The sequence below is a fragment of the Bubalus kerabau genome, chromosome 8 (genome assembly GCF_029407905.1).
Source record: "Bubalus kerabau isolate K-KA32 ecotype Philippines breed swamp buffalo chromosome 8, PCC_UOA_SB_1v2, whole genome shotgun sequence".
In the NCBI taxonomy this organism is placed as follows: Eukaryota; Metazoa; Chordata; class Mammalia; order Artiodactyla; family Bovidae; genus Bubalus; species Bubalus kerabau.
In genome coordinates this window covers 43034773-43061860 of record NC_073631.1, presented here as the reverse complement: position 1 = coordinate 43061860, position 27088 = coordinate 43034773, and the positions used below count along the sequence as shown (strand labels likewise).

Below are 27088 nucleotides of genomic sequence, written 5' to 3'. Positions count from 1 at the left end.
AGCTTGAACATCAGGAAGTTCACGGTTCACATATTGCTGAAGCCTGGCTTGGAGAATTTTGAGCATTACTTTACTAGTGTGGGAGATGAGTGCAATTGTGTGGTAGTTTGAGCATTCTTTGGCATTGCCTTTCTTTGGGATTGGAATGAAAACTGACCTTTTCCAGTCCTGTGGCCACTGCTGAATTTTCCAAATGTGCTGGCATATTGAGTGCAGCACTTTCACAGCATCATCTTTCAGGATTTGGAATAGCTCAACTGGAATTCTATCACTTACACTAGCTTTGTTCGTAGTGATGCTTTCTAAGGCCCACTTGACTTCACATTCCAGGATGTTTGGCTCTAGGTCAGTGATCACACCATCGTGATTATCTGGGTCGTGAAGATCCTTTTTGTACAGTTCTTCTGTGTATTCTTGCCATCTCTTCTTAATATCTTCTGCTTCTGTTAGGTCCATACCATTTCTGTCCTTTATCAAGCCCATCTTTGCATGAAATGTTCCTTTGGTATCTCTGATTTTCTTGAAGAGATCTCTACGTCTTTCCCATTCTGTTGTTTTCCTCTATTTCTTTGCATTGATCACTGAAGAAGGCTTTCTTATCTGTTCTTGCTCTTCTTTGGAACTCTGCATTCAGATATTTATATCAGATGTCTAGTACATAGTATACCCTCAATAAGGGCAATATATTTTTAGCTTGACCACTAACTAAACTTTTTACATTATTGGAGTCACAACTTTTTCTGAAGACCAGCTGTCTTATCTATGAGATATACATAATAGGCATGCCTTCAAAACAATAAAGCACTGTGACATGAATCAAGCAAGACACATAGGAGAGCTGCATAATATAAACTTATATACAAAGATACCACAGTAGATCCATCAACCCATATTCGTGCTCTTAATTTCCTTTTATTTCATTGAATCTTTTAAGAAAATTTCCCAAATTTTTTTCCTGTATTATAAACTTATTTCCTGTATTATATATTGCATACCATCTAGAGTTGTTTTTTTCTTTCTAGTGCAAGAGATGATGGCAATATTATCTTTAAAATTACCGCAGTCTCCAGATAAGAGAACAGCTTGTATTTATAGCACAGTATAAAAAAAACTCATTACCAGCAGGTTATGAACAGTCCTATGTGTATCTATCTACCAAGTCTCATCTAAACTGGTTCTTAGAGGGTTCCCTAGAAACTGTTCTGCCAAATTGCGTGCTTGCCACTGGGCTTCTGGTTGCCTGGGGATTTAGGAGAACTCTGCCTCCTTAATTAGATTTAGTCAGTTTCATATACCTGGTTGTTATTCTATACAAATATTCCAATCAGGGTTGGTTTCATGGGTGTTAGACTTGTTCAGTCACACATATTTCTGTGGTCAGAAGATTCATACTTAGTTTAATGCTCTGTTGTCACCTCCTTGAAATTCTTAATAATTTTAAATAAGGAGCCCTGGATTTTCATGTTGTACCAGACCCTGCAAATTACATAGCCAATCTGATTCTAGGTGTTCAGAATTACTAGCAGTTTGTACCAGGTAAGGACGGACCTCATTCAATTTAGTAAAGACAAACATATAAATTCCAAAGTCAAATACTTAATTCTTTTTTCCTTTTTCTCAATCTTCACCATAGTGTCCCTAAATGTCAAGTAGCCCTCTGCGTGACTTCAGAGGTAAATTACTGCCGGGAAATCAATTCTAATATTTATTAATTAAAATTAGTATTATTAAAGATAAAAATTGCTATATTTGATAAATACTTCTTTTATTTTATTTATTTATAGTTTTCTGCATCAATTTGTATACTGAATTTAATAAATATATTTTAAAGCTCCCCCCAAAAAAGAACTTCAAAAGCTCGGTTTAGTAAATGAACCCTCTACAGATAATATGATGATGAGAAATCTTGCATTGTTAATCTCTAAATTAGATCTTACAGATTGGCTCCTTTAGTTCGTATTAGTTACAGTATAAACTCATAAAAGATTTTTTTTTCCAATTAGGTTATCAACATGCTACTATATGCTTTTAATAGTATTTTTAAAATAGTATTTTTAGCACTTATAGTATTAATATATTTTTAAAACTTGAGAGTAAAGTTGAATCATAAGTTTATAAAATTTCTATTAGGAGTTTAGTGAATACATCTTTAAGATGTGGTGATTCTATTCATGTATGCCCCCAATTTACTACATTTATAGTAGTAAATTGGGCGATCGGAGAAGGCAATGGCACCCCACTCCGGTACTCTTGCCTGGAAAGTCCCATGGACGGAGGAGCCTGGTGGGCTGCAGTCCATGGGGTCACTAAGACTCGGGCATGACTGGGCGACTTCCCTTTCACTTTTCACTTTCATGCACTGGAGAAGGAAATGGCAACCCACTCCAGTGTTCTTGCCTGGAGAATCCCAGGGACAGAGGAGTCTAGTGGGCTGCTGTCTATGGGGTCGCACAGAGTCCGCGCGACTGAAACGACTTAGCAGCAGCATATATGTATATATTCTTAAACTAGGTCATCTAGCACATTTTCTCACATTGAGCAGCGCTTTTCTCACTCAGTAGGCAATTTAAATGCTGTGATGGTGACACGTGTAGCTTCAGCTCTTGGGTAGTTAGACCTACTTCATCATCACAGTCATCGCAATATCTTTATTTGACGGGAAGTCCTTGGAGAGACTGTATCAACAAATGTTCTCTATTTTGCATCTCCCACAGTGTGATAATGTTAAAAAGTCTGTAGAGTTAAATAAACTTGGACAGTAATTGTGTGCAGTGTGCTCAGTGGTGTCGGACTCTGCGACCCCATAGACTGTAGCCCACGGGGTTCCACTGTCCATGGAATTTTCCAGGTAAGAATACTGGAGTGGGTTGCCATTTCCTACTCCAGGGGATCTTCCTGACCCAGGGATGGAACCAGTGTCTCTTGTGTCTCCTGCACTGACAGGCAGATTCTTACCACTGCACCATCTGGGAAATCCTTAGTACTAGATTAATCTAAGTTAAATAGGTTTCTTTGCTCTTTACTCCAGGACCTTTCAGAATTGTTCAAATACCTTTCTGCATTGTGAAGAAAATATAGTATTCAGTGACTTTCAAGTTTATTTGTTTATACTATGATTTCATTTGTCTCCCAAGCACCTACCACTCATGTTCTTTTAGAAATCAGGTCCTATTTTACAAATAGTTTCTCAAAGTGTGGTTGGTATTCAGTCCACCTCACTCAAAAAATTAGACAGTTTCAAAAAAATTTAGATGTTTATTTACATGTCAGGTCACAGATTTATCATTTTTAGATAAAATGTGCTAATTTTAAATCAGCTAATTTTAGTGCTAAATTTTAAATAAGCTAAATTTAGTGCTAATTTAAATAAGCTTTAAAAAGTAAATATATATCTGCACAAACATTTGAAAATCACAGAAGATGAACAATGTAATTCTTTCTAACATATTTTATTTTTTGGTAGCTGTCTGTAATTGCCAAAAATGCTGCTAAATTAATTTTCAAATATCTATTGATTTTTTTTCCTCCCTAATTTCAGCTAAAATAACATTTTCTATGAATATGTAAAACTAATGCCTAATTTGGAATATACTTAAATATTCTGGGAGAGTCCCAGGCAAAATTATAATAAAAAGTTTCAGATATTTTGGAAATCAAAGTATATATATATATATAGTATATAAAAGTATACATATATGAAAAAGTACACGTCAATAAGTACATAGATCTATATACATGATATTTTAAAAAATTACTTAATCTCCACACATTAAAATAATATTAAACCTAGAGCTGGTATGGATATAAACAGGTATTTTCATACACTTTTGGTAGAAAAGCATTTTGAAAAATCTTTCTGGGGGGCAATATGGTGGTTGGTCATGATGCAATGACTAGAATATCCTTCTTGCAAGAAATAACTATAAAACTGGATGAATTATAGAGCTTATAGTTTCTAGGTAATGAATAACTGACAGCAAAAGACTAAAAGAAGAAAAAAATTCACAGGGTAGTCTTCATGATTACTCCACCTTCTACCTGGGAACAATTTTTCAACAGAGGTGCAGAGAGCAGGCGTCCAAGTAGAGCAGAGCCATCTCACTGAGATGAGAAGGCACGTATGAGAATTTAGGGCAGCGGAAGTAAACTAATTCTGTGGCACACAGTATCAAGAGAGGAAGCTGTCCAGAAAAGTGCTTCTAGAAGGCCACGTGGAAATCTCCTATGGGTCTATAGTTGATTCCTGGGCTATATATTTGCAGGATGACACTCCCAAGGCTTAATGGATTGCAGCTTCTATTAGGAGTATGGAACAGACAAATTATGGGTGCAGCAGCTCTGGAGAAAGGCAATGCTGCATTAAACTGTAGTTCTGGCTCTATCAGAGTATACAGATCACACTGACACCTTGTTAGAACTTCTGGTATCCAGCTGATACACAAAAAAGATGATGCTGTAAGAATAAGTGCCACGTTCTAGAGTTAAGACGTACTTTAAGTCTGTCCTGACACTACTTGTAACCAAGATCTGAAAACACATACAAGGGAGAGAATTTGGAGTTTGTGTCCTGCTAAATTAGAGTGACTTACTTGAGCACTAGAACTTTAACAGAGTAAATCAAGTCTTAACAAATTCAAGGTGATCAGCTGATAACTGAATGTTTGAACCTAAAGCCAAGGTATTGTCTACAATGTCCAGGATCAAGAACAACAAAAAGTATTGTACATGAAGAGAGAGAGAGGAAGAGAAAAAAATGGATGAAACAGGGGATGGTCTTCAGAAAGAAAAAGAAGTAAAATTATCCAAGATTCTGAACTTAGTAAGCAACAACTTCAAAGCAGCTGTTATAGATTATTATAACTATGTTTAAAAAACTAAAAGCAAAACAAGAATGAAAAGAAGATATGGTCTTAATAAATGAAAAGATATGAAAAACTCAGCAATGAAATAAAAACTATAAAAAGTCAAATGGATATTTTAGAACTTAATTATGATAGCTAAAATAAAATATCAGTTTTATAGACTCAATAGCAGTTTGGGGTAGAAAGTCAGTGAACTTGAAGCCAGATCAATATAAATTGTCCAGTTGCAGGAACATAGAGAAAAAAATTAAAACAGTCTTTTGGGCATGGCTGACATCATCATATGGTCTTATGTACATGTAATTAGAGTTCTGAAAGGAGAATAAGGGAAGACTGGGGAAGAAAAAGCTATATGAAAAAATAATGGCTGAAAATTTCCCAAATTTAATGAAGAATAATATGTTGTAGATCTAGGAATTCCATGAGATCTTAGATAAACAGATATAAAAGTCACATCATATTTAAATTGCTGAAAAGAAAATTTACAGAAATAAATCTCTGAATGCAGCCAGAGAAAAAAGGCATTGTGTTTTTATTACAAACAATGGAACCAGAAGATAATGAAATAATCATTTTTTAATTACTGAAAGAAAAAAAGTTAACCCATAATTTTATATCCAGTGAAAATATTCTTTAAAAATATAAGATTAAATCAATCATTTTTAGATAAATGAAAGCTTGGAAGTTTTTTTGCCTGCAGACTCCCTACATTTGAAAAAACGCTAAAGGATGTCTTTTAGTCTAAATGGAAACAATAAAAAATAGAAACACAGGTTCATAGGAAGATTAAAGAGAATCCAATATGACCTCTATCCATCAGGGTTGATTGATCTGTAGATATGTTTAGGAATTTCTGCAGCCATTTGAAAAAATGAGAAAGTTGACCTAAGAACAAAGCTTAACTCTGCCCCCAGCTAAGGAGGACAGAGCCAAAAACTCCAAAAAAAAAGAAGCTGGGGCCCTGGTCAAACCACATGTAAAATCAGTCTACAGTTGTGTTTTCCAATTTTGTGATCCAATAAATCTGTAAGAAAATGTAAATAACAATATTTCTGAGAATTGTGATACTAAAATAAAATACTCCTCCCTTCTCCCCCAAATATGTCAAGCAAAGATATTTGTGATATCTTACAGAGTAAAAAAAAAAAATTATATTATAATCCCTCTATATAAGTAGGGGGTTACACTGTATTTTTAATGTGGGCTTCTAATCTTTTTTCTGCAGCTCTAAATTTCAAAAGTTTTTTTTTTTTTTTAATTGCTTTGATGGTAAAATCTGTCCTAACTTGAACTACTTTAGTCATAAAATCTGACCTGCACTTACCTAAGGCTACTTATAACCTGTATTTGTTATACTTGGTTTGAGGATTTCTATATTTCACTATAGCAACAGTACTACGGATTTCACTGTGATCCAAGGTCGTGCAAGCCATTTTACCTAATATATTAATATATGTGAATATTACCTTTTCCTATTCACATACTTCTGAACACTGAAATACATTTAGTTTCATATTAGGGAATATAAACTAGGATTGCTTTTTCTTCCTTTTTCTTTTTGTTCACCTATTATTTTCTTGATTAAAAAATTAACATTTAGCTCAAGCAATAAAAAAATAATTTGAGATGTAATTAAGTCAAGCTATAGATTGAAATCATGTTCTGGTTATTACTAAAAAAGATAAAGTAGAATGTAAGTATTTAAAATTAGACCTACTAAAGCTACTATATAATTCAAGACACTGCTATTGAGTCTGCCTAACGCCATTTACATTAGAAGGAATACAATAAATTAGTACCGTTTTACCATATGCTGAATGCTTAGTACAAGTGTAACTGCGCTCTATGATGGTTCTCTTTTTGCAGTTAGCTTTCAGGAGTAGATAAACATTGCTCATTAACAGCCCAGTTAATGGCAATCTCCACACTACTACTGAAAAGAACATATACCTGTTTCCCCAAACCTGCAATAGTGTCCACTATTCTTATTCTGGTCTTAAACTTGAAAATGGTGTAAACTTGAACAAACCTGCCTCCGGTAATCCTTTGTGTTTTTCTATAAAATGTGGATACAGTATTTGCTTTACAAATCTGACAAGGCTGTTAAAGATCAAAGGCAAAATCCTATACAAACCTTCCTTATAAACTTTACAAAGAGTATACGTTTATTCTCAGTGTTCTGAAATTGTCCTTCCTTATTGTGAGTCTTTTTCTGTTACATAAATTACCTACTGTTCTTTTATACCAGGCAGATTCATCATGTGTCATTAAAGGTTTTGCTTCCTTTCTACTTTTCCTAATACAGTGTACTCAAATTTAAGTAATGCTGTAAAATAATTATGCACATATTATTCATAGCCTGTTTCCTTCCACAAGAATATAAACTTTAAAGAGACATTTGTGTATTTTGTTCACTGCTTATTCTAGTTAATGGCATCAGAATTTGCAACAGAATTAAAAAATACTTGTGTATTCACAAATATATATATGTATATTTATATTCATAGATAGTATGATTGATGTCAATTTATATATATATATACTGTATAGATACATATATATATGTACCTGTCAAATGCTTACCAATTGTTAGGCAGTACACTCCAAGTTTTGTACACATCATCATTTAATCTTTAAAATACAAACATGCTGCTGCTGCTGCTGCTAAGTCACTTCAGTCGTGTCCGACTCTGTGCGACCCCATAGATGGCAGCCCACCAGGCTCCTGTGTCCCTAGGATTCTCCAGGCAAGAACACTGGAGTGGGTTGCCATTTCCTTCTCCAATGCATGAAAGTGAAAAGTGAAAGTGAAGTTGCTCAGTCGTGTCCGACTCTTCGTGACCCCATGGACTGCAGCCTACCAGGCTCCTCCATCCGTGGAATTTTCCAGGCAAGAGTACTGGAGTGGGGTGCCACTGCCTTCTCCAAAATACATCCATAAAGTAGTGCAATTAAGAAAAGCAGGCTTAGAGATGTTATATAATTTGCTCCCAGACATAAAACTGGTAGATGGTACATAGCAGGATTGAAACATAGGTCTTTTGAAGTTAAAGCATGTTGCCTAATCCTTAGCCTAGTCTAAAAAGTTATTCTGTTTTCAACAAAGTTTAGGAGAAATCCCAAACATAATTGGAATTGGTTATTGTAGGAATATCTTTGGGAATATAAATTTCCCATTTCACACTACCATGTGTAGGAGCTAGGATGTGTAGGAGCTAGGATTTTACACATGCTTTGCATCCATTACTGCTGTGGAAAGCTTTGGGAGTTACATATTTAGATAAGTTAATGGAGAAGTAGATTTCTAGGGCAAACTTTTAAGACCAATGATTTTACTGAACTGACAATTTTATAAGAAGTGACTAAATTATAAGCTTTGATTTAGCTGAGACTTACCAAGAAATAGAATACAGCAAAATGTGCTATTTAATTTTTTTTAGTTTTTTATTAGTTTTATTATTATTATTATTTGTTTTTTACTTTACAATATTGTATTGGTTTTGCCATACATCAACATGCATCCGCCACAGGTGTACACGTGTTCAAAATTTTTGATTTGATTATTTTTTCAACTAAAGTTTCTGTCCTCATGCAAAATATCTGTTAATGATATATCTGATGTAGCAAAATGTGTTTAATAAGTTACAGTATAATATGTTCTGGTTCTAGAAGCTAATTTTCCCTATAATGATTTAGAAAAAAAATCTAATATTAGACCAAGTGATATTCCATTAACATATGGCTTATTATAATTATTTCCTGGTGACACAGCTAAAAAGAATACTCAAATAGAGTCTCAGGAATCACTAACATTAATATTTTAGGATTGTGTAAATTACCAAAATGTACAAATTACATTTCAGTATCCTTTGTTGTATTGTATTATGAATGTTTTATTTACAATATCAATTTAAAATAAATGGACTTCCATGCAGGTGTATGTCATGCTGCTGCTGCTGCTGCTAAGTCGCTTCAGTCGTGTCCGACCCTGTGCGACCCCATAGATGGCAGCCCACGAGGCTCCCCCGTCCCTGGGATTCTCCAGGCAAGAACGCTGGAGTGGGGTGCCATTTCCTTCTCCAATGCATGAAAGTGAAAGGTGAAAGTGAAGTTGCTCAGTCGTGTCTGACTCTTAGCGACCCCATGGACTGCAGCCTACCAGGCTCCTCCGTCCATGGGATTCTCCAGGCAAGAGTACTGGAGTGGGGTGCCATTGCCTTCTCCGACAATGGAGAAGTGTATGTCATATGCAAGGTTTTATAGAACCGACACAGGATGAAACAACTAAATTTCCAATGATGCAAGGAGCTAACTCTTTCTATTTAATCCTTTAAAATTTGCAGAAATAATTACTCATCTGAGATTAATGGATTTTATGGTCACTATTAAGTAGTTTATTTTCTGCACCAGTTTTACCATAAGATATGTGTTTCTACAATAGTTTGCAAAGACTTAAGCACATAGAGAAGGTGGCCTGGAACATTTGCCTACATTTTTGGGTGCTCGGGTAAAAAGAGGAGGTTTCCCTCTTCATTTAGTCATCCCTCAATACACTTGCTCGTGCTAACCCATTCTTACTTTCTCCTGTTCACAACCCATTCTTTCCACTGAAATGGTTATTCTCCTCTCAAGCTTCAGTGGTCTTCAAGAAGACAGGCTAATGAGGAAAGGAACATCTTAAAGGGCACTCGGACAGAACTGTCACATCTGATGATCCTGGCCACGGCTTTTTTTCCTGCCTGCTATTCTCTTTTCTCGAGGTCACCATGATACTAATTCTTATTTTCCTGTTACTTTATGATCACTTTTTCTCCATTTTCTTAGTAGATAATCTTTACTTTTCCTTCCTTTTAAATGAGCTCCCCAGAGTTAAATCCTTATCTGCATAGTTCCTAGAGTGACCTCAAGAACTGTCAAGGATTCCGCTGACACCTATATTGCTAATGACTTCTGTATCTGCATCTCTAGCACAGCCCTCTCTGCTGAAGTGTATCCACAACAACACCCTCTTTGACTTATCCATCTGAGCGGTCCACAGAATCTCTAACTGAGTGGGAGACAGACCTGGGTTGGAATTTAGTTACTGTTTCTAATAGCTTCACAACCATAAGCTAGCCATTTAATTGCCAAAGCCTCAGTTTACATAGTTCTAAAATGGGGATAATGATTCTCTCTCATTCGGTTGCTATGAGATTTTGATGAGATAATGTATTTTAGGTGGTAAATTCAGTTTCTAATCATAACAGGTCATAGGAAAGGACAGGTGTGCCCTTCAAAAGGAATCCACTACTTTCCAAATCTGATTGCTGATTCTATGTTCCCTTGTTCAATGAATGGTACTTCTCTTCATCCTTGTGACAGACCATATATTTACAAAACACCCTAGGCACTTTTTTTTCATCTGCCTACTCTTCCCAGATCAAGTTAGTTATTATCAGGTCCTTTCCTATTCCTAATATCTCTTGATAATCCCTCTCAATCTCTGACTTCTAGCACCTGTTTTAATTTAGGCTCTCATCATTTCCTGCCTATAAAAAAACCAAGTCTCCTAACCGGCCTTTTTTCTCTGTCTGTAATGTATCTTCCCTATCAATGCCAAAGGGAGCTAGCTACATAAATGTATCTGGGAAGTGACTGACCTACTCTAAGAAGAGCCTTACTAAGTCACCCCTTTGTATAACTTCTCCTCTTAAATAAGAGTAGATGTGTGACTTGCTTCTAAAACCACAGAATAATGCTAAATCGGTAGTATGTCAATCCCATGATTATGCTACATTGTATGAGACTCTGTTTTAGCAGACAGAAGGAGCAAACAGGTGTTTTTTGAATGGACAATGGCAGGGAAAGGCAGTACCTCATCCCCACATCAGGAAGGAACTTAATTTTTTCAAATACTGTGTGAGTTTGGAAAAGATTTTGAACTCCAGAAAGGAATGCAGTCTGGTTTACACTTTGTGGCTTTGTGGGACCCTGAGCAGACAGAGCAGTTCCCACAGATTAGGAAATAACCTTTGGGGGCCTATTATTGTGCTCACTACATCAGTGAAAGAGAAAATATGCATACAATTAAGGAAAACATTTATGACTCTAATAACACAGACTCACCTCAGAAAATCCACTTTCAAGCCTTTTTTGTTCAATTCACACTACACTTCATATTCTAAATTAAATCTCTCTTTTCATTTTCAACAATTTGAAAACTTTTCTCAGTTCCATAAAACTTAAAAACAAGATAAAACAAAACTGGCTTTCAACAAAGACCACCCCCACAACTGACATCTGGATATGTACCTCCTTAGGTAGTCACATAGAGAGGGCTGGCCAGGCTGAGTAATAGGCTATGAGAGTTTCTCCAAGGGACAAAGGCTGCTAAGTCTGCTTCAGGGAAACTCAGCAGTGCATCAGGAACAAGAACATAGTGTGATTATTTCTTATTAAAACACAGACAAAAGACTTTATAAGTTAATGTCTTTGGGTTAGAAATTTTTCTTACATTCATGAAAGAGTGAGGGTTGAAATGAAGGTAACATACAGGATTTAGGTTTGTTTGCACATAGAGAAGGAAATGGCAACCCACTCCAGTGTTCTTGCCTGGAGAATCCCAGAGACGGGGAAGCCTGGTGGGCTGCCGTCTATAGGGTCGCACAGAGTCGGACACGACTGAAGCAACTTAGCAGCAGCAGCACATGTTTTATATTAGTGAATAAATAGTAAAAGCACCAGTAATAAAGAGCATATCGTGGCCATCTCATCTGCTGAAAGGCACAAGTTTTAAAATGCACAAAGATTTAGTAATACATCAAAAAGTGAGGTGAATTACTCTTCCATTTCAGCACTCTTCTCTCCCCCCAAAATATTATCTCCTTCAACCCTAAATATATGGCGGCTGACATAAAAAGATACGAGATTCACAGGTTAACTGGTTAATTCACATACAAATCCAGTCTGTTCCAGGTTTTCTCTGTCACATTGTAAGATGTATCTCTTTCACACGTATGACTTGGTGACAATGTGTGGATGGGCAAAAGTGAGTGATGTTATTCTAACAAAGCAGTGCTGAGCTAATGTTGAATGTCAACACATCAGCCATATCTCCTGACATATGTGAAGGAAACATTTAATTCACAGTAAAATGAGACAATGGGGGCTTCCCTGGTGGCTCAGCAGTAAGAGAATCTGCCTGAAATGCAGGAGATGCGGGTTTGATCCCTGGGTTGGGAAGATCCCCTGGAGAAGGGAATGGCTACCCACTCCAGTATTCTTGCCTGGGAAATCCCTGGGACAGAGAAGCCTGGCGGGCTATAGTCCACTGGTGTCACAAAAGAGTTGGACATGACCTAGTGACTAAACAACAAAATGAAATTACCTTAACTTCATAAAAGGTAAATAAAGTGGTGATGGTAGATGAGGTAATTAACTTGAAGAGGATAAATGCTCACGATGTGAAATCAGATCCCAAAAGGTTATATTCTGGTTGTATCATACACTCAATATCAATGTGATCTTCAGTTATCTGAGCTTCAGTTTAAACATGGTGGAGGATTAGTGCAACTCATCCACTCATTCATTCAAAGAATATCTACTGAGTGACAACTTTGCTGCTGCTGCTGCTGCTAAGTTGCTTCAGTCGTGTCCAACTCTGTGCGACCCCATAGACGGCAGCCCATCAGGCAACCCCGTCCCTGGGATTCTTCAGGCAAGAACACGACAACTTTGAGTGATATGCTATTCTGAGGATGTACCAATGAATAAATCAGGCAAATATCCTTGCTCTCAATGGAGTCTACATTCTCAGTTCCTCACAGGGTGACTACAAGTTTTGGATGGGATTCAATAACATACCTGGCAAAAGATAAGCATTGTAAATAACCTTAATTAGCATCACTATACTAGTAATAAAATAGTTCAAAAACTTGAAAAAGTGTACTTATTTGCATAAGAAGTAGCATATTAAAGAGATAAATGAGTAATTTGGGCAAACTAGCAACACCAAAATTTATATAATGATTATGTGAGATTTCACACGATCTTTAATAAAATGTATATCTCTGAAAAGTAGCTTAAAGGAAAAGACTTATGCTTTTTGAAAAATATTTTCAGCAATTATCATATATTAATTCTTAGTAAACTGTCTTTTTAAAATAAACTTTAAATAAGAACATTTGTCTATAGATTAACAACCACTATCTGGGCTCTCTTGCATATTTTTCTCTTCACATATTGCCTTTGCTACTCTTCTACATGATCACGCAATCATCACACCATAATTTATCATCTTTCCCCTTTCAATTCAGTCATCATTCCACTCTGTTTTATTAGTATTTCCTGCTGTGACAATCCCTGTAGAATCCTTGGTAAACTCTCAGATGTTTATAGATTCTGATTTGGAAAGCAGTGAACCACAATGTTATTAAAAACCAGTGACTTACAAAGGGATTTTTTCCTTACTTCTAAGCAAAGGGGAAGTCTAGACATTATCCTCAGAGTGACTTGACACGCACAGTTTACAACTGATAGTTGTCTTTTCTGAAGTCAAATGCATGGCTCCAGCTATCACATTTTACATCTTGGGTGTTTTTAGTTTAGGGAGTTCTGTAAAAATCAAAATGCCTAGTTCTGCAGTTCATTAGGTGTACATTTCAAAAGATGTGACTGTCAGAACTGGTTAGTTACTATAAAGCCAGTGATCCTGTAATACTGCAAGGCAAACATATTAAGCCTTTAGTCACTTATGTGGCACACACTTCAAATCTCCACATTTGCAAAGGACCTACTGGAGCCAACAGTCAAACTTAGTAATCATCCAGTTAAACGGAAGCTAGTACGAAGCATGAAACAGTACATACTATACAAGAATTTTGGCAAAGCACTACATGTATCGACCATACATTAAAAAATCATAATGGCATTAAATCATCCTAAACCTCTAACATCCATTCACAAGAATACTCTCTCTTTCATCAGAAACCACATGTCATTCTGATTCACATTTAGTGCTCAAAATGTAAATTTGACAAAATGTATCTAAACTTGCCCCAGACACTTAACTATTTTCATAACTCCAGAGGCAAAAAGAAAACAGGCAAATCTCTTCACAGTACTTTATCGTCAACTTTGAACAAATAGCCTGGATATAAGCAGTAGGTGGCAAAATTAAAACAGAAATGTTAATCCTATGAGAATACTTGCCTGCTATTTTATAGTCTTTCCTAAAGACTGAAAAAAGAGACTAAGGAGCGTAAAAATACCCATCATCTTAACACTAAAAATTAATCTCAAAAACAAACAAAAAAATCCCAAACCCCAAATTCTACAAAATATCAAATAATACTACCAGATTTTAAAAAGCACTGATTTTAAAATACATTGTTTCAACCTGTGTTCCTTGTTAGGAGCATAGTAGCAGTAATTAATTGCAAAGTAATCAAGTAACATGGTTTCTAGTTTAAATTTTAATAGACATAACAAGACATTTTTTACTCGAGATTAAAGAAGATGTTTTTATATGAAGCATCATTATAAATTATTGTATTATAGCTACATCCTAGACAATAGCTTCTTTCAGAAGTCTTAATTTTTCTACAATTATACAGTTATTAAACAAAAGTCATCAAACTTTTTCTGTTAAAGGTCAAATAACAATAAATTTAGGCTCTATGGGCTGAGTGGTCTCTTTGGCAAGTATTTAACTCTTTTGTGGCACAAACTCAGCCACAGATAAATGTAAATGAATGAATGTAGCTGTGTTCTAATAAAACTTTATTTGTGGGCACTGAAATCTAAAAATCTTACAATTTTCACTGCTCATGTAATATTCTTCTTGCCATTTTTCTTTCAGTCATTAAAAAATGCAAATCATTCTTAGCTTATAGACCATATTTGCAGCAGGCTGTGGGCTATCTCACCCACAGACTAGACGTTGATAATGCAAACTAAGAAATAAAAGACGACAGGACGAAATTTACTTTTCTTTCTCCCTCCCTTCCTCCCTCCCTTCATTGCATTTATTGACTTGTACATGTACCTATGTATGTATGTGTTTGTTTATTGTGGCAGCTCACAGTACACAAAAAATAATCAGGCAGTCCCAGAAGAGTAGAAGGCCAGAATCCCAGCCTCTCAACCTCAGCCAGAATAGTAAACTATAATAGACTAAGTGTAACAGTTATTCATGGAGAAGGCACTCCAGTACTCTTGCCTGGAAAATCCCATGGACGGAGGAGCCTGGTGGGCTGCAGTCCATGAGGTCGCTAAGAGTCAGACATGACTGAGCGACTTCACTTTCACTTTTCACTTTCATGCATTGGAGAAGGAACTGGCAACCCACTCCAGTGTTCTTGCCTGGAGAATCCCAGGGACGGGGGAGCCTGGTGGGCTGCCGTCTATGGGGTCGCACAGAGTCGGGCACGACTGAAGTGACTTAGCAGCAGCAGCAAGTTACCGAGCATTCAGCCTGCACAACTATCATAAAGGTTCTGTGAACTACAAATCATTCCTATTATTCAAAGTGGATACAGTTATAAGATATCCTGTTTGCATTCCAATGACCTGTCCCATAAGTTTTTCCTATGGTAACTTTTTTGACAACCAATATCTTCATCAAATTCCCTTTAATTCTTCATGAAGATCCAGAGAAAAGGGAAGCCATAAGAGAAGCTTGCTTAATTGTGGCAATAATTGAAGCATCATTACTTATTAATAACAACTAAAGGGCTATTTGGTACTTGGGGATTTGACAACACAAAAGACATACTATAATCCTTCCTAAGACATTTAGATACAGAAAGTTAAGAAATTCTGGGAATAGTGAACCATGATTCTCCCAACTTCTATTTCAGAAAAGGCTATTTTATTCACTTTCAGTAGCAAACAAACATAGAGAACTTTCTTTTGAAGAAATTTCACCAGAAATTCAAGATCTACTCAGGTAGAAAATATATTTCATAACAATATACTCTTTGTTAGAGTTTCAGGTAAGTTGAAATCAATTACAATGTGATCTGATATAACCATGAAGATTAGGTTCAATGGTTAAGTGAGTTACCATCTATCCAGAAAGACGCTCTTGGCAGAGGCATTTCACAGCATGAATTTTCCTATTAGATTACAATCTTCAAGAGACTTATGTGGCTTTGTAAGCAGTGATTAGTGGAGCTTCCCACTACAATTAAAAACATATGGCTAAATACTGTTTTTGAAAATGACACGTGTTTAAATACCAATATAAAAATGTCTGAGTAAAGTTGCCAGATACTTAAGTAGTAAGAAAATTCAAAGAACCTGTGCAAAGGCATGTTTCTTACTGCTTTCTATCTAAATGAACATTGTTGGACAATTTTTAAAGACTAGAAAATTCCATCCATGAAACCTGTATATTTTATGTAGACTTTCATGAAAAAGCAACCTGAATGTGACATCAGAGTCCAACTTTAAGAAACAAAAACACTAACAGCAGAATATATCTGCACCTGCATGTTCACTGCAGCAGTATCCACAAGAGACAAGACATGGAAACAGACTAAGTGTCTACAGATACGTGGTTTATACAGAATAGTATCAATAGGGTATACGCTGCAATCTCAATTTCCCATTCTTCTTGGGGAACTCTACTTAACGTACTAACTGTGGTGACCTGAATGGGAAAGAAATCCAAAAGCGAGGAGATACATGTGTATGTATGGCTGAGTTATTTTGCTATACGGTAGAAACTAACAACACTATAAAGTAAAGCAACTTTACTTCATTCAAAATTCATTTTTAAAAAAGGAAAAATAAGTGTGGTTTAAAACACAACAGAATATTATTCTGCCATAAAAAGAATACCCACAGCAAACATTATCCTCAATGGTGAAAAATTGAAAGCATTTCCTCTAAAGTCAGGAACAAGACAAGGGTGCCCACTTTCACCATTACTATTCAACATAGTTTTGGAAGTTTTGGCCACAGCAATCAGAACAGAAAAAGAAATAAAAGGAATCCAAATTGGAAAAGAAGAAGCAAAGCTCTCACTGTTTGCAGATGACATGATCCTCTACATAGAAAACCCTAAAGACTCCACCAGAAAATTACTAGAACTAATCAATGACTATAGTAAAGTTGCAGGATATAAAATCAACACACAGAAATCCCTTGCATTCCTATACACTAATAATGAGAAAACAGAAAGAGATATTAAGGAAACAATTCCATTCACCATTGCAACGGAAAGAATAAAATACTTAGGAATATATCTACCTAAAGAATCTAAAGACCTATATATAGAAAACTATAAAACACTGGTGAAAGAAATCAAAGAGGACACTAACAGATGGAGAAATATACCATGTTCATGGAGTGGAAGAATCAATATAGTGAAAATGAGTATACTACCCAAAGCAATCTATAGATTCAATGCAATCCCTATCAAGCTACCAACAGCATTCTTCACAGAGCTAGAACAAATAATTTCACAATTTGTATGGAAAAACAAAAAACCTCGAATAGCCAAAGCGATCTTGAGAAAGAAGAATGGAACTGGAGGAATCAACCTACCTGACTTCAGGCTCTACTACAAAGCCACAGTCATCAAGACAGTATGGTACTGGCACAAAGACAGAAATATAGATCAATGGAACAAAATAGAAAGCCCAGAGATAAATCCACGCACATATGGACACCTTATCTTTGACAAAGGAGGCAAGAATATACAATGGATTAAAGACAATCTCTTTAACAAGTGGTGCTGGGAACTCTGGTCAACCACTTGTAAAAGAATGAAACTAGAACACTTTCTAACACCATACACAAAAATAAACTCAAAATGGACTAAAGATCTAAACATAAGACCAGAAACCATAAAACTCCTAGAGGAGAACATAGGCAAAACACTCTCTGACATACATCACAGCAGGATCCTCTATGACCCACCTCACAGAATATTGGAAATAAAAGCAAAAATAAACAAATGGGACCTAATTAACCTTAAAAGCTTCTGCACATCAAAGGAAACTATTAGCAAGGTGAAAAGACAGCCTTCAGAATGGGAGAAGATAATAGCAAATGAAGCAACTGACAAACAACTAATCTCAAGAATATACAAGCAACTCCTACAGCTCAACTCCAGAAAAATAAATGACCCAATCAAAAAATGGGCCAAAGAACTAAATAGACATTTCTCCAAAGAAGACATACAGATGGCTAACAAACACATGAAAAGAGGCTCAACATCACTCATTATCAGAGAAATGCAAATCAAAACCACTATGAGGTACCATTTCACACCAGTCAGAATGGCTGTGATCCAAAAGTCTACAAGTAATAAATGCTGGAGAGGGTGTGGAGAAAAGGGAACCCTCTTACACTGTTGGTGGGAATGCAAACTAGTACAGCCACTATGGAGAACAGTGTGGAGATTCCTTAAAAAACTGGAAATAGACCTGCCTTATGATCCAGCAATCCCACTGCTGGGCATACACACTGAGGAAACCAGAAGGGAAAGAGACACGAGTACCCCAATGTTCATCGCAGCACTGTTTATAATAGCCAGGACATGGAAGCAACCTAGATGCCCATCAGCAGATGAATGGATAAGCAAGCTGTGGTACATATACACAATGGAGTATTACTCAGCCATTAAAAAGAATACATTTGAAGCAGTTCTAATGAGGTGGATGAAACTGGAGCCTATTATACAGAGTGAAGTAAGCCAGAAAGCAAAACACCAATACAGTATACTAACGCATATATATGGAATTTAGAAAGATGGTAACAATAACCCTGTGTAAGAGACAGCAAAAGAGACACTGATGTATAGAACAGTCTTATGGACTCTGTGAGAGAGGGAGAGGGTGGGAAGATTTGGGAGAATGTCATTGAAACATGTAAAATATCATGTATGAAATGAGTTGCCAGTCCAGGTTCGATGCACGATACTGGATGCTTGGGGCTGGTGCACTGGGACGACCCAGAGGGATGGAATGGGGAGGGAGGAGGGAGGAGGGTTCAGGATTGGGAACACATGTATACCTGTGGTGGATTCATTTTGATATTTGGCAAAACTAATACAGTTATGTAAAGTTTAAAAATAAAATAAAATTAAAGCTGAAACTCCAAAAAAAAAAAAAAAAGAATAAAATCTTGCTGTTTGTAACAACATGGATGGAAGTTGAGGGCATTATTCTAAGCTCTCACTTATATATGGAACAAAAAAGCAAAAACAAAACGAAAAACCACATTCATTACCAGAGGTGGAGAGAGGAAGAATTAAATGAAGGCTATCAAAAGGTACAAACTTCCAGTTATAAGATACATAAGTACTTGGGATATAAGCTACATGTGTGCAGTTATGGGATGTACTATAGTTATACTGCTGTATGATACATATGAAAGTTGTTAAGAGAGTAAATCCTAAGAGTTCTCATCAGAAGGAAAAATATATTTTTTATTTCTTTTTACTGTATCTATATGATATGACGGATACTTAAAATTACTGCAATTATCATTTCACAATATATATATATAAGTCAAGCCATTATGCTGTGCACCTTAAATTTATACAGTGATGTATGTCAATTATATCTCAATAAAACTGGGAAAAGGTCCACCTTTAAGATTGGCTTCAAAAGGAAAATAAGAAAACAGTCATCATTTCCTAAGTACTATGAGATATTAAGGACGGGTGTAACTCTAAATGACCAATTCAGGAAAAAAAGTTTTTTTTAAAAATGCAAACGCCACAGTAATGATCTAAATCAAGGCTAAGAGATTGTAGTTATTATATGAAGACAACATCTTTTGAAAACACAGTTTTTAAGCAAACAAAAATTAGTTTCTGCAATCAGTTATGAATTCATTTCATTGTATGAGAAGCAATGGATATAGTTATGATTTTCAATTCATCTTGACAAATATTTACTGAGTTTACCAAGAACTGTAATATATCTAGAGAGAATGACATATCAAGGAGAAATAGAACCTTGAGAGGAACGTGTAGCAATGAATACAAACATGAGAAACTAGATTAAGCATTGGTTAAGCAGTCTTATTGGAGAAGGCAATGGCACTCCACTCCAGTACTCTTGCCTGGAAAATCCCATGGACGGAGGAGCCTGGTAGGCTGCAGTCCATGGGGTTGCTGAGGGTCGGACACGACTGAGCAACTTCACTTTCAATTTTCACTTTCATGCATTGGAGAAGGAAATGGCAACCCACGCCAGTACTCTTGCCTGGAGAATTCCAGGGACGGGGGAGCCTGGTGGGCTGCTGTCTATGGGGTCGCACAGAGTCGGACACAACTGAAGTGACTTAGCAGCAAGCAGTCTTATAAGTGAATAAACTGAGTTTGAAGCATGCTGTTTGAAATGTTAATGGGTCATAAAACTTCTGTTACCTAATAATAAATTGTAAATACTAATACTGAACTCATGAAATTGCAAGGACTAGAGATACACATTTGGGATTTGTTTGCACAGACTAATTAAAACCAAATGAGTGAATGAGATGGCCAAGGAATATGTAAAAAGAAGACTATGGACAGAACCTCAGTAAATACGTACACTCATGGGGAGATGGAAGACAGACTAATGAAGGGACTGAGAGGGAACTGTTGAAGATAAAGGAAAATTATGTGACTTATGGCTGAAGCAACAAGTAAAGAGTGATTCTACAATATAAAATGATACAAGGGCATGGAGGCATTTTAATGGTTAAAGGATATTGGACTTTCTTATCATGAGAAAACTGAAGACCTTGGCAAAATCAGCAGTACAGCAGTAGAGGTGGGTGAACGTACAGGCCTGATTTCATATGCTGGCATAAGTTTGCTAAGCCAAGGTTTCAGGGGAGGATGAAATGGAAGAATAAAGTTTGTAATAATGTAATTGATATTACACTAATATTACAAATGCATACCTATGGCTGATTCATGTTGATGTCTGACAGAAAACAACAAAATTCCATAAAGCAATTATCCTTCAATTAAGAAATAAATAAATTTTAAAAAAGTAAAACAAAAAAATATAATTGATAAAGAAAAGTCATAGAGATGGCAGGAAAGCATAGATGGCTTCATGTGTTTATGAAGAGGTCACAGAATTTGTTTTAGCTGAGAGGACACTCATGCTTAAAAATTCCCATCCCTTCATTTATTTCATTATCTTATTTCACCATATTAGGTGCCAGGAACTGTTTAAGGTGCTTTACATATGGTAATATTAAGCCATTGGATCCTCCCAACAATCCCATAGAGTAATTTATTTTAACTCCATTTTGCAGATGCAGAAACTGAAACACAGGGAGATTTAACACCTAAGAGTCAGACAGAAACAAACACTGGAGTTTTTCTGATTTAAATATCATGCCCTCAACAACCATGTTCTTTTAGCTAAAATACTTAGCTAAATACTTTTAAAATAGTTTTAGCTAAAATACTTACCTGTTCCAAGAAACAGGACATTGTATGTACCATCAGCAGCATTCACTCGATCCACAGCTATTTTTGTGTACTTATAGTCAGTGCCTATACGAACAATCAAAGGCCTTCTATGTACTGGATAGATGGAATTGTACATGAGGGGGTGGTTCCGAATAAAAGTGACAACGTCATCTGGGAACTCCTTCGTGGTTCGCATATTGGGTGTAAATGCTCCTCCTGGGCACTAAAAAAATATTTTTAAAAGGACTAAGTTAATACAATTGTAACTTTATGTTAATAATAATCAAAGACCTCTATTTTTCAAAATACTTAGAAGCTCAAGTTGTTGTAAGTGTATTTGCTACCTATTGAGAAAAAAACAGCATGGTTTTTTTTCTCATATAGCATGATCTGTAGAAGATAAACATACAATATATATAACTTGATCATTTAAATAGGCCAAGTCCACATAGCCTGTCCTGTTTGTTTTCAGAGTGAAGCTGATGTCATTCGGTTCATGATAAAACTTATCACTTTTCTCATCCATCACTTTTATATTTCTTATCCTGTGCCAGATTCAGTGTTGCTAGAAAAAAAAATGCTCTTGCAGATACAATCTAATGCTGCTGTGTGTTAGTTGCTCAGTTGTGTCTGACTCTTTGCCACCCCATGGACTGTAGCCCACCAGGCTCCTCTGTCCATGGAATTCTCCAGGCAAGAATACTGAAGTGAGTTGCATTTCCTTCTCCACTAATGAATGCTGCTACTGGCTAGAATAAATTAGATAATCATTATCAATTCAATCAGAACTCTAAGGCAAGAGTTTCATTCCATCTGATCCCCTCCCTACCAAAGAGGACTCTCTGAAGTTGGAGCTTGGATTGGATATAGTCAATACACCTGGTAATTTCCCTCTGGAAAACTCCAGTAACTTCCACTACTCTAGAATAAAATCCCAATAACTAAGCATGGCTATAAGCTCCTGAATGTCCGGGCTGCAGCATGTCTACCACGGCCATGGTTCTTGCTCTTCCTGAGCCTCAAGTCAACTCCCCATCTAGGACCTTGGCACTTGCTGTTCCCTACCTGGATTACTCATCTCCAGACAACTCCATGGTTTTCTCCATTGCCTCAAACAGTTCTCAGCTCAAAAGTAACTTTCTTTAAGGTGATGACATATAAAAATAGCTCCCCATCACCATTTCTACCCTCTTATTTCCTTAGCTTGCTTTATTTTTTTCACAGCTCTATATACCTGTGTGTAATATATTTGTTGTTTGTATCTTTATTGTATGTTTCTTCCTCTAGAAGGTAAGCTGTGAATTATTCTCAACTGGGTATGTTTTGTTCATTATTTTACCCTCAGACCTATAATAAAGCTGACAAATATTAAATATTTGACAGAGTAGTTGGATTAGTGAAATACTCTATTATATCTGTCATCCAATTTTGGTGTAGGGGTTATATGGAACAGGGGCATTAATTCTGGTGAGGAGGGGAAAGATTCAGAGCATCAGGTATAAAGAGGCAGAGAGAAAGCAATAATGAGACCTAAAAATGACTGCAGGACAGTTTCAGCAGTTCTAGCATGACAAGGATTTCCAAGAAGAGTATTCCATTTACAAGTCACCTGAGGACAAACTCAAGGGCAGGCTGGGAGGTGCTGAAGCTTGAAACTTGAACACATGCCCTAATAGGAGCTGAGTATCAAGTTATATGAGCAACGTATAATCTCTTTTAACACATAAAACATTATTTGTCTAACCTTATCAAACACTGTCAATATCTCTCCTTTCAGAAACAAAAATACTTGGTTATATTTTTTTTTAAACAAAAGCACTACTGTTCTAGTTTTCATTTATCCTCTTTAGAGAGGTACACATTGAAAGGCAAGCAACAAATCATGCTTCCTGATCAAAAGAAATGGGTACAGCATCTGTGGTGAATAGCAAGATGTGATACAGGTAGTAATAAATGAAAATTACAGTTTATTCAAATGTGGCAGTGAAGACTTATTTCTAAGTGACTGCTCCTATGCAGGAATATAAACCTAGTGTGGTCAAATTTCAACAGAAAACAGAAATGTGGAATTTTATGTGATGGGAATACCAGACTACCTTACCTGACTCCTGAGAAACCTGAATGTAGGTCAAGAAGCAACAGTTAGAATCAGATATGGAACAACAGACTGGTTCCAAATTCGAAAGGAGTATGTCAAGGCTGTATACTGTCACCCTGCTTATGTAACTTCTATGCAGAGTACATCATGAGAAACACTGGACTGGATGGAGCACAAGCTGGAATCAAGATTGCCAAGAGAAATAGCAATTACCTCAGATATGCAGATAACATCACCCTAATGGCAGAATTCGAAGAGGAGCTAAAGAGCCTCTTGATAAAGGTGAAAGAGGAGAGTGAAAAAGCTGGCTTAAACCTAAATTTTCAAAAAACTGGAAAAAATGGAAATAGTGACAGATTTTATTTTCTTGGCTTCTAAGATCACTGCGGACCACGACTGCAGCCACAAAGTTAAAAGACGCTTGCTCCTTGGAAGAAAAGCTATGAGCAAAATAGACAGCATGTTAAAAAGCAGAAACATTACTTTGCCAACAAAGGTCCATCTAGTCAAAGCTATGGTTTTTCCAGTGGTCATGAATGATGTGAGTGTTGGACCAGAAAGAAGGCTGAGCATTGAAGAACTGATGCTTTTACTGTGGTGTTGAAGAAGATTCTTAAGAGTCGTTTGGACTGCAAGGAGATCAAACCAGTCAATCCTACAGGAAATCAATCCTGAATTTTCATTGGAAGGATGGATGCTGAAACTCCAAAACTGTGGCCATCTGATGCAAAGAGCCAACTCATTGGAAAAGACTCTGATGCTGAGAAAGACAGAAGGCAAGAAGAGAAGGGGACAACAGAGGATGAGATGGCTGGATGGCATTGCTGATTCAATGGATATGAATTTGAGCAAACTCCGGGAGATGGTGAAGGACAGGGAAGGCTGGCGTCCTGCAGTCCATGGGGTCACAAAGAGTTGGACAGGACTGAGCGACTGAACAACTGCCAAAATTTTAATGTTAGCCCAGTGCAAAAAGAAAAACAACTTTAGGGACCAAACAAAACATGGCAACCTCTGGGTTAAATTTATGCAATGGCTATCCTACAATGTCAGTGCTTCTGGGCCATTACTGCCCAGGCAGTCCTACAGTTGCAAATTAAGTCTCCACAAACTGAATGTGCTCTCCCTCATTTGAATTGTATCACCCTAATGCAATTTTTAGACTAGCTTTAACCAGTTAACATTGCTAGAATATTTTATAGGACCAGTAAATATAGTTCTCTTTTTGTAGAAAGGCAAAAGGAGAAATTAAATGACTTCACTAAAGAGAGATAATGAGACAAGTAATAAAACTAAGCTTCTCATTCATTATCCCATTAACGAGACTTTCATCTAGGGTTCATATGCTTGTCTTTTCGGTAAAAGTATTATATTTAAATATGCATATTTATAAATTAACTACAATAAAAGGCCAAACAAGGACAAACAATTCCATGTGAGTGTATTCTAAACTGATGAATGTGTTCCATACTTCTGAAAAATGTAGTGCTATGGGTATTTCCTACTGTCATTTCTCACACAAAGTGGAGAAAGGGAAACACAACAACCAGAAGATGCATGAGGATCATGAATTTTCACTGAATGAAAACATGGAAAGTACAAGTGCATGGGCAATTTACATAGCTGCAGCCCTTCAAAAAACACCACTTAAAGGATGGTTTCCTGAGCTGTCTCCTTAAATATTTGCAAGTATTGTTTTTATAAGTTCCAGGATTATCCAAAATTAGCATAGATTACTAAGCAATTTCTATAATTTCCAGCTAGCAATTACTTTCATAAGCTTTTATTAAATTACGCATGTCTAGTTTCTGGGTTTTACTTAATGGTAACTGAAATTAAGCTAAAAATTATGTTTCAGTTACTCACAACCATAGTTACTAAATGTTGTGTGTGCTCAGTTGCTCAGTCGTGTCCGACTCTTGGCGACCTCTATGGATTGTAGCCCTCCAGGTTCCTCTGTCCATGGGATTTTTCCAGGCAAGAATACTGGAGTGGGTTACCATTTCCTCCTTGAGGGGAACATCCCGACTCAGGGACTGAACCTGCATCTTGGTATCCTGGGTCTCCTGCATTGTCAGACAAATTCTTTACCACTGAACCATCCAGGAAGCCCAGTTATTAAATAGGTAACCCAAATAAATAAACTGAAATCAATTATTTTATATTCATTCAAATGTTCTCCATGTGGGACTTTTATATTATATTCACAATAAACTTTTTACTTGGAAACAATGTCTCCTAGTAAAAGTTTATTTTCAAAATTACAGAAGAATTCCTTTAGTCAATAATTAATTTTTTTTTCCATTGATTCACGGTCTAAATCTTGCAGATAAGACAAAGAATGAATGACAATTATGTGGCAAGAATGAAAATTGATTACTCTTTGCAGACTATCTGGACTTGTGAGTTTGCTCAGTATAAAACTGTCAAGTATAAATAAGATGCAATTAACATATCCCTCACCTTGTGATATATCAAAGCATGTGTACTGAAACCTCAAGAAAATGTAATACCCACATGCTACTATAAAGTAAAGCCTTTGTCCATTAACTGGGCGGCTGTCTCATTCATAGGAAAGATAATTTTGCTCTACAAATAGTCATTAAGTAATTTTGGTTAAACTTCCCCTTCAGGTATTTGTTTTCCTCTAGTTTTAGCTTTCTGTTTATCAAGTGATGATAAGCATTCCTTTCTTTGTGTAAAGACATTTTAAGTGTTTTGATTACTAAAGTGCTAAAGTGAAATGCTAGGAACATGAGGATGCCATGTATCTTATCAGGAAGTATCTCTAATTTCCTTCCTATTCTCAGGTATTCCTGAGTATCTGCTCCTAATCCACTCACCCATTATACTGGTTTTCAGCATTAATGTGTTCACATATCAATTCATATGTCAATTTTTTGGACAGCTTTTATTCAAAATGCATTTTGAAGCGCTCAGCAGGGGATTTAAGGATAGGAAGCAACCACTGTCTTCTAGACACAAGTGTTCTAAGTAAGAAAGATGGACATATTCAAAGTAACATAACAGTTATGACATATAATTTAAGATAAATGTAAAATAAAAACAGAGTTTGACTCACTATCAATAGGAACCAATATTTTTAAAATGAATTTATTAGAGAACTTAAGGCTGCCAGAGTTAGTGAAGAGGTTTAGAGATTTCAAAAATAGTTTGGAATATTCTGGCAACTATAATGCCTGGAGCAATCCTAAATCATGGATCACAAAGTGAAGGGAAGAAGTAGGAGTTGACACTAAAGACAAGCAACAGAAAACAAGGGTAAAACTAATTAGAGGAGGAGTAACCAGCACATTCAAAAGGATCTTGACCTAACACTTGAAGGACAAATGGCATATGGATAAATAAATGGACATAAATAAATGATATTTTAGAATCTGGGCTAGTTTCTAGTATTAGTCTTTGAAACTTGTGTTCTGAAAGAAATTGATCTTATGTTTAAACCCTTGGTAATCTGGGCCCTTTACTTAAAGTCCAAAGAATTAAATAGCTGAAGACTTGAATTTATGCACCAGCTGGCCCTCATTTTTCTGGTATTTATCCTCCATGACTTAAAAGAGCCCTTTGTTCCAGTCCTACTAGCCCATGCAGAGCTTCTAGGACTCATTGATTAATTTCTATCTTTGCCTTGTAATGTACACAGTAACCTTTGCCTGAAACATCCTTCCTTACTTACTCAAATTATCCACATCAACT

The 27088-nt window shown here is 36.2% G+C and overlaps 1 protein-coding gene across 2 annotated transcripts in view; it reads right to left on the bottom strand.

Moving 5' to 3' along the window:
• Positions 1 to 27088, bottom strand: part of SEMA3C (semaphorin 3C) — a 213517-nt gene that overhangs the window by 33983 nt on the left and 152446 nt on the right. For both annotated transcript variants that reach the window (XM_055590119.1, XM_055590118.1), the window contains exon 12: positions 21274 to 21496. In XM_055590119.1, coding sequence (XP_055446094.1) covers positions 21274 to 21496 — 223 coding nt within the window. The remainder of the gene's footprint in view (positions 1 to 21273; positions 21497 to 27088) is intronic.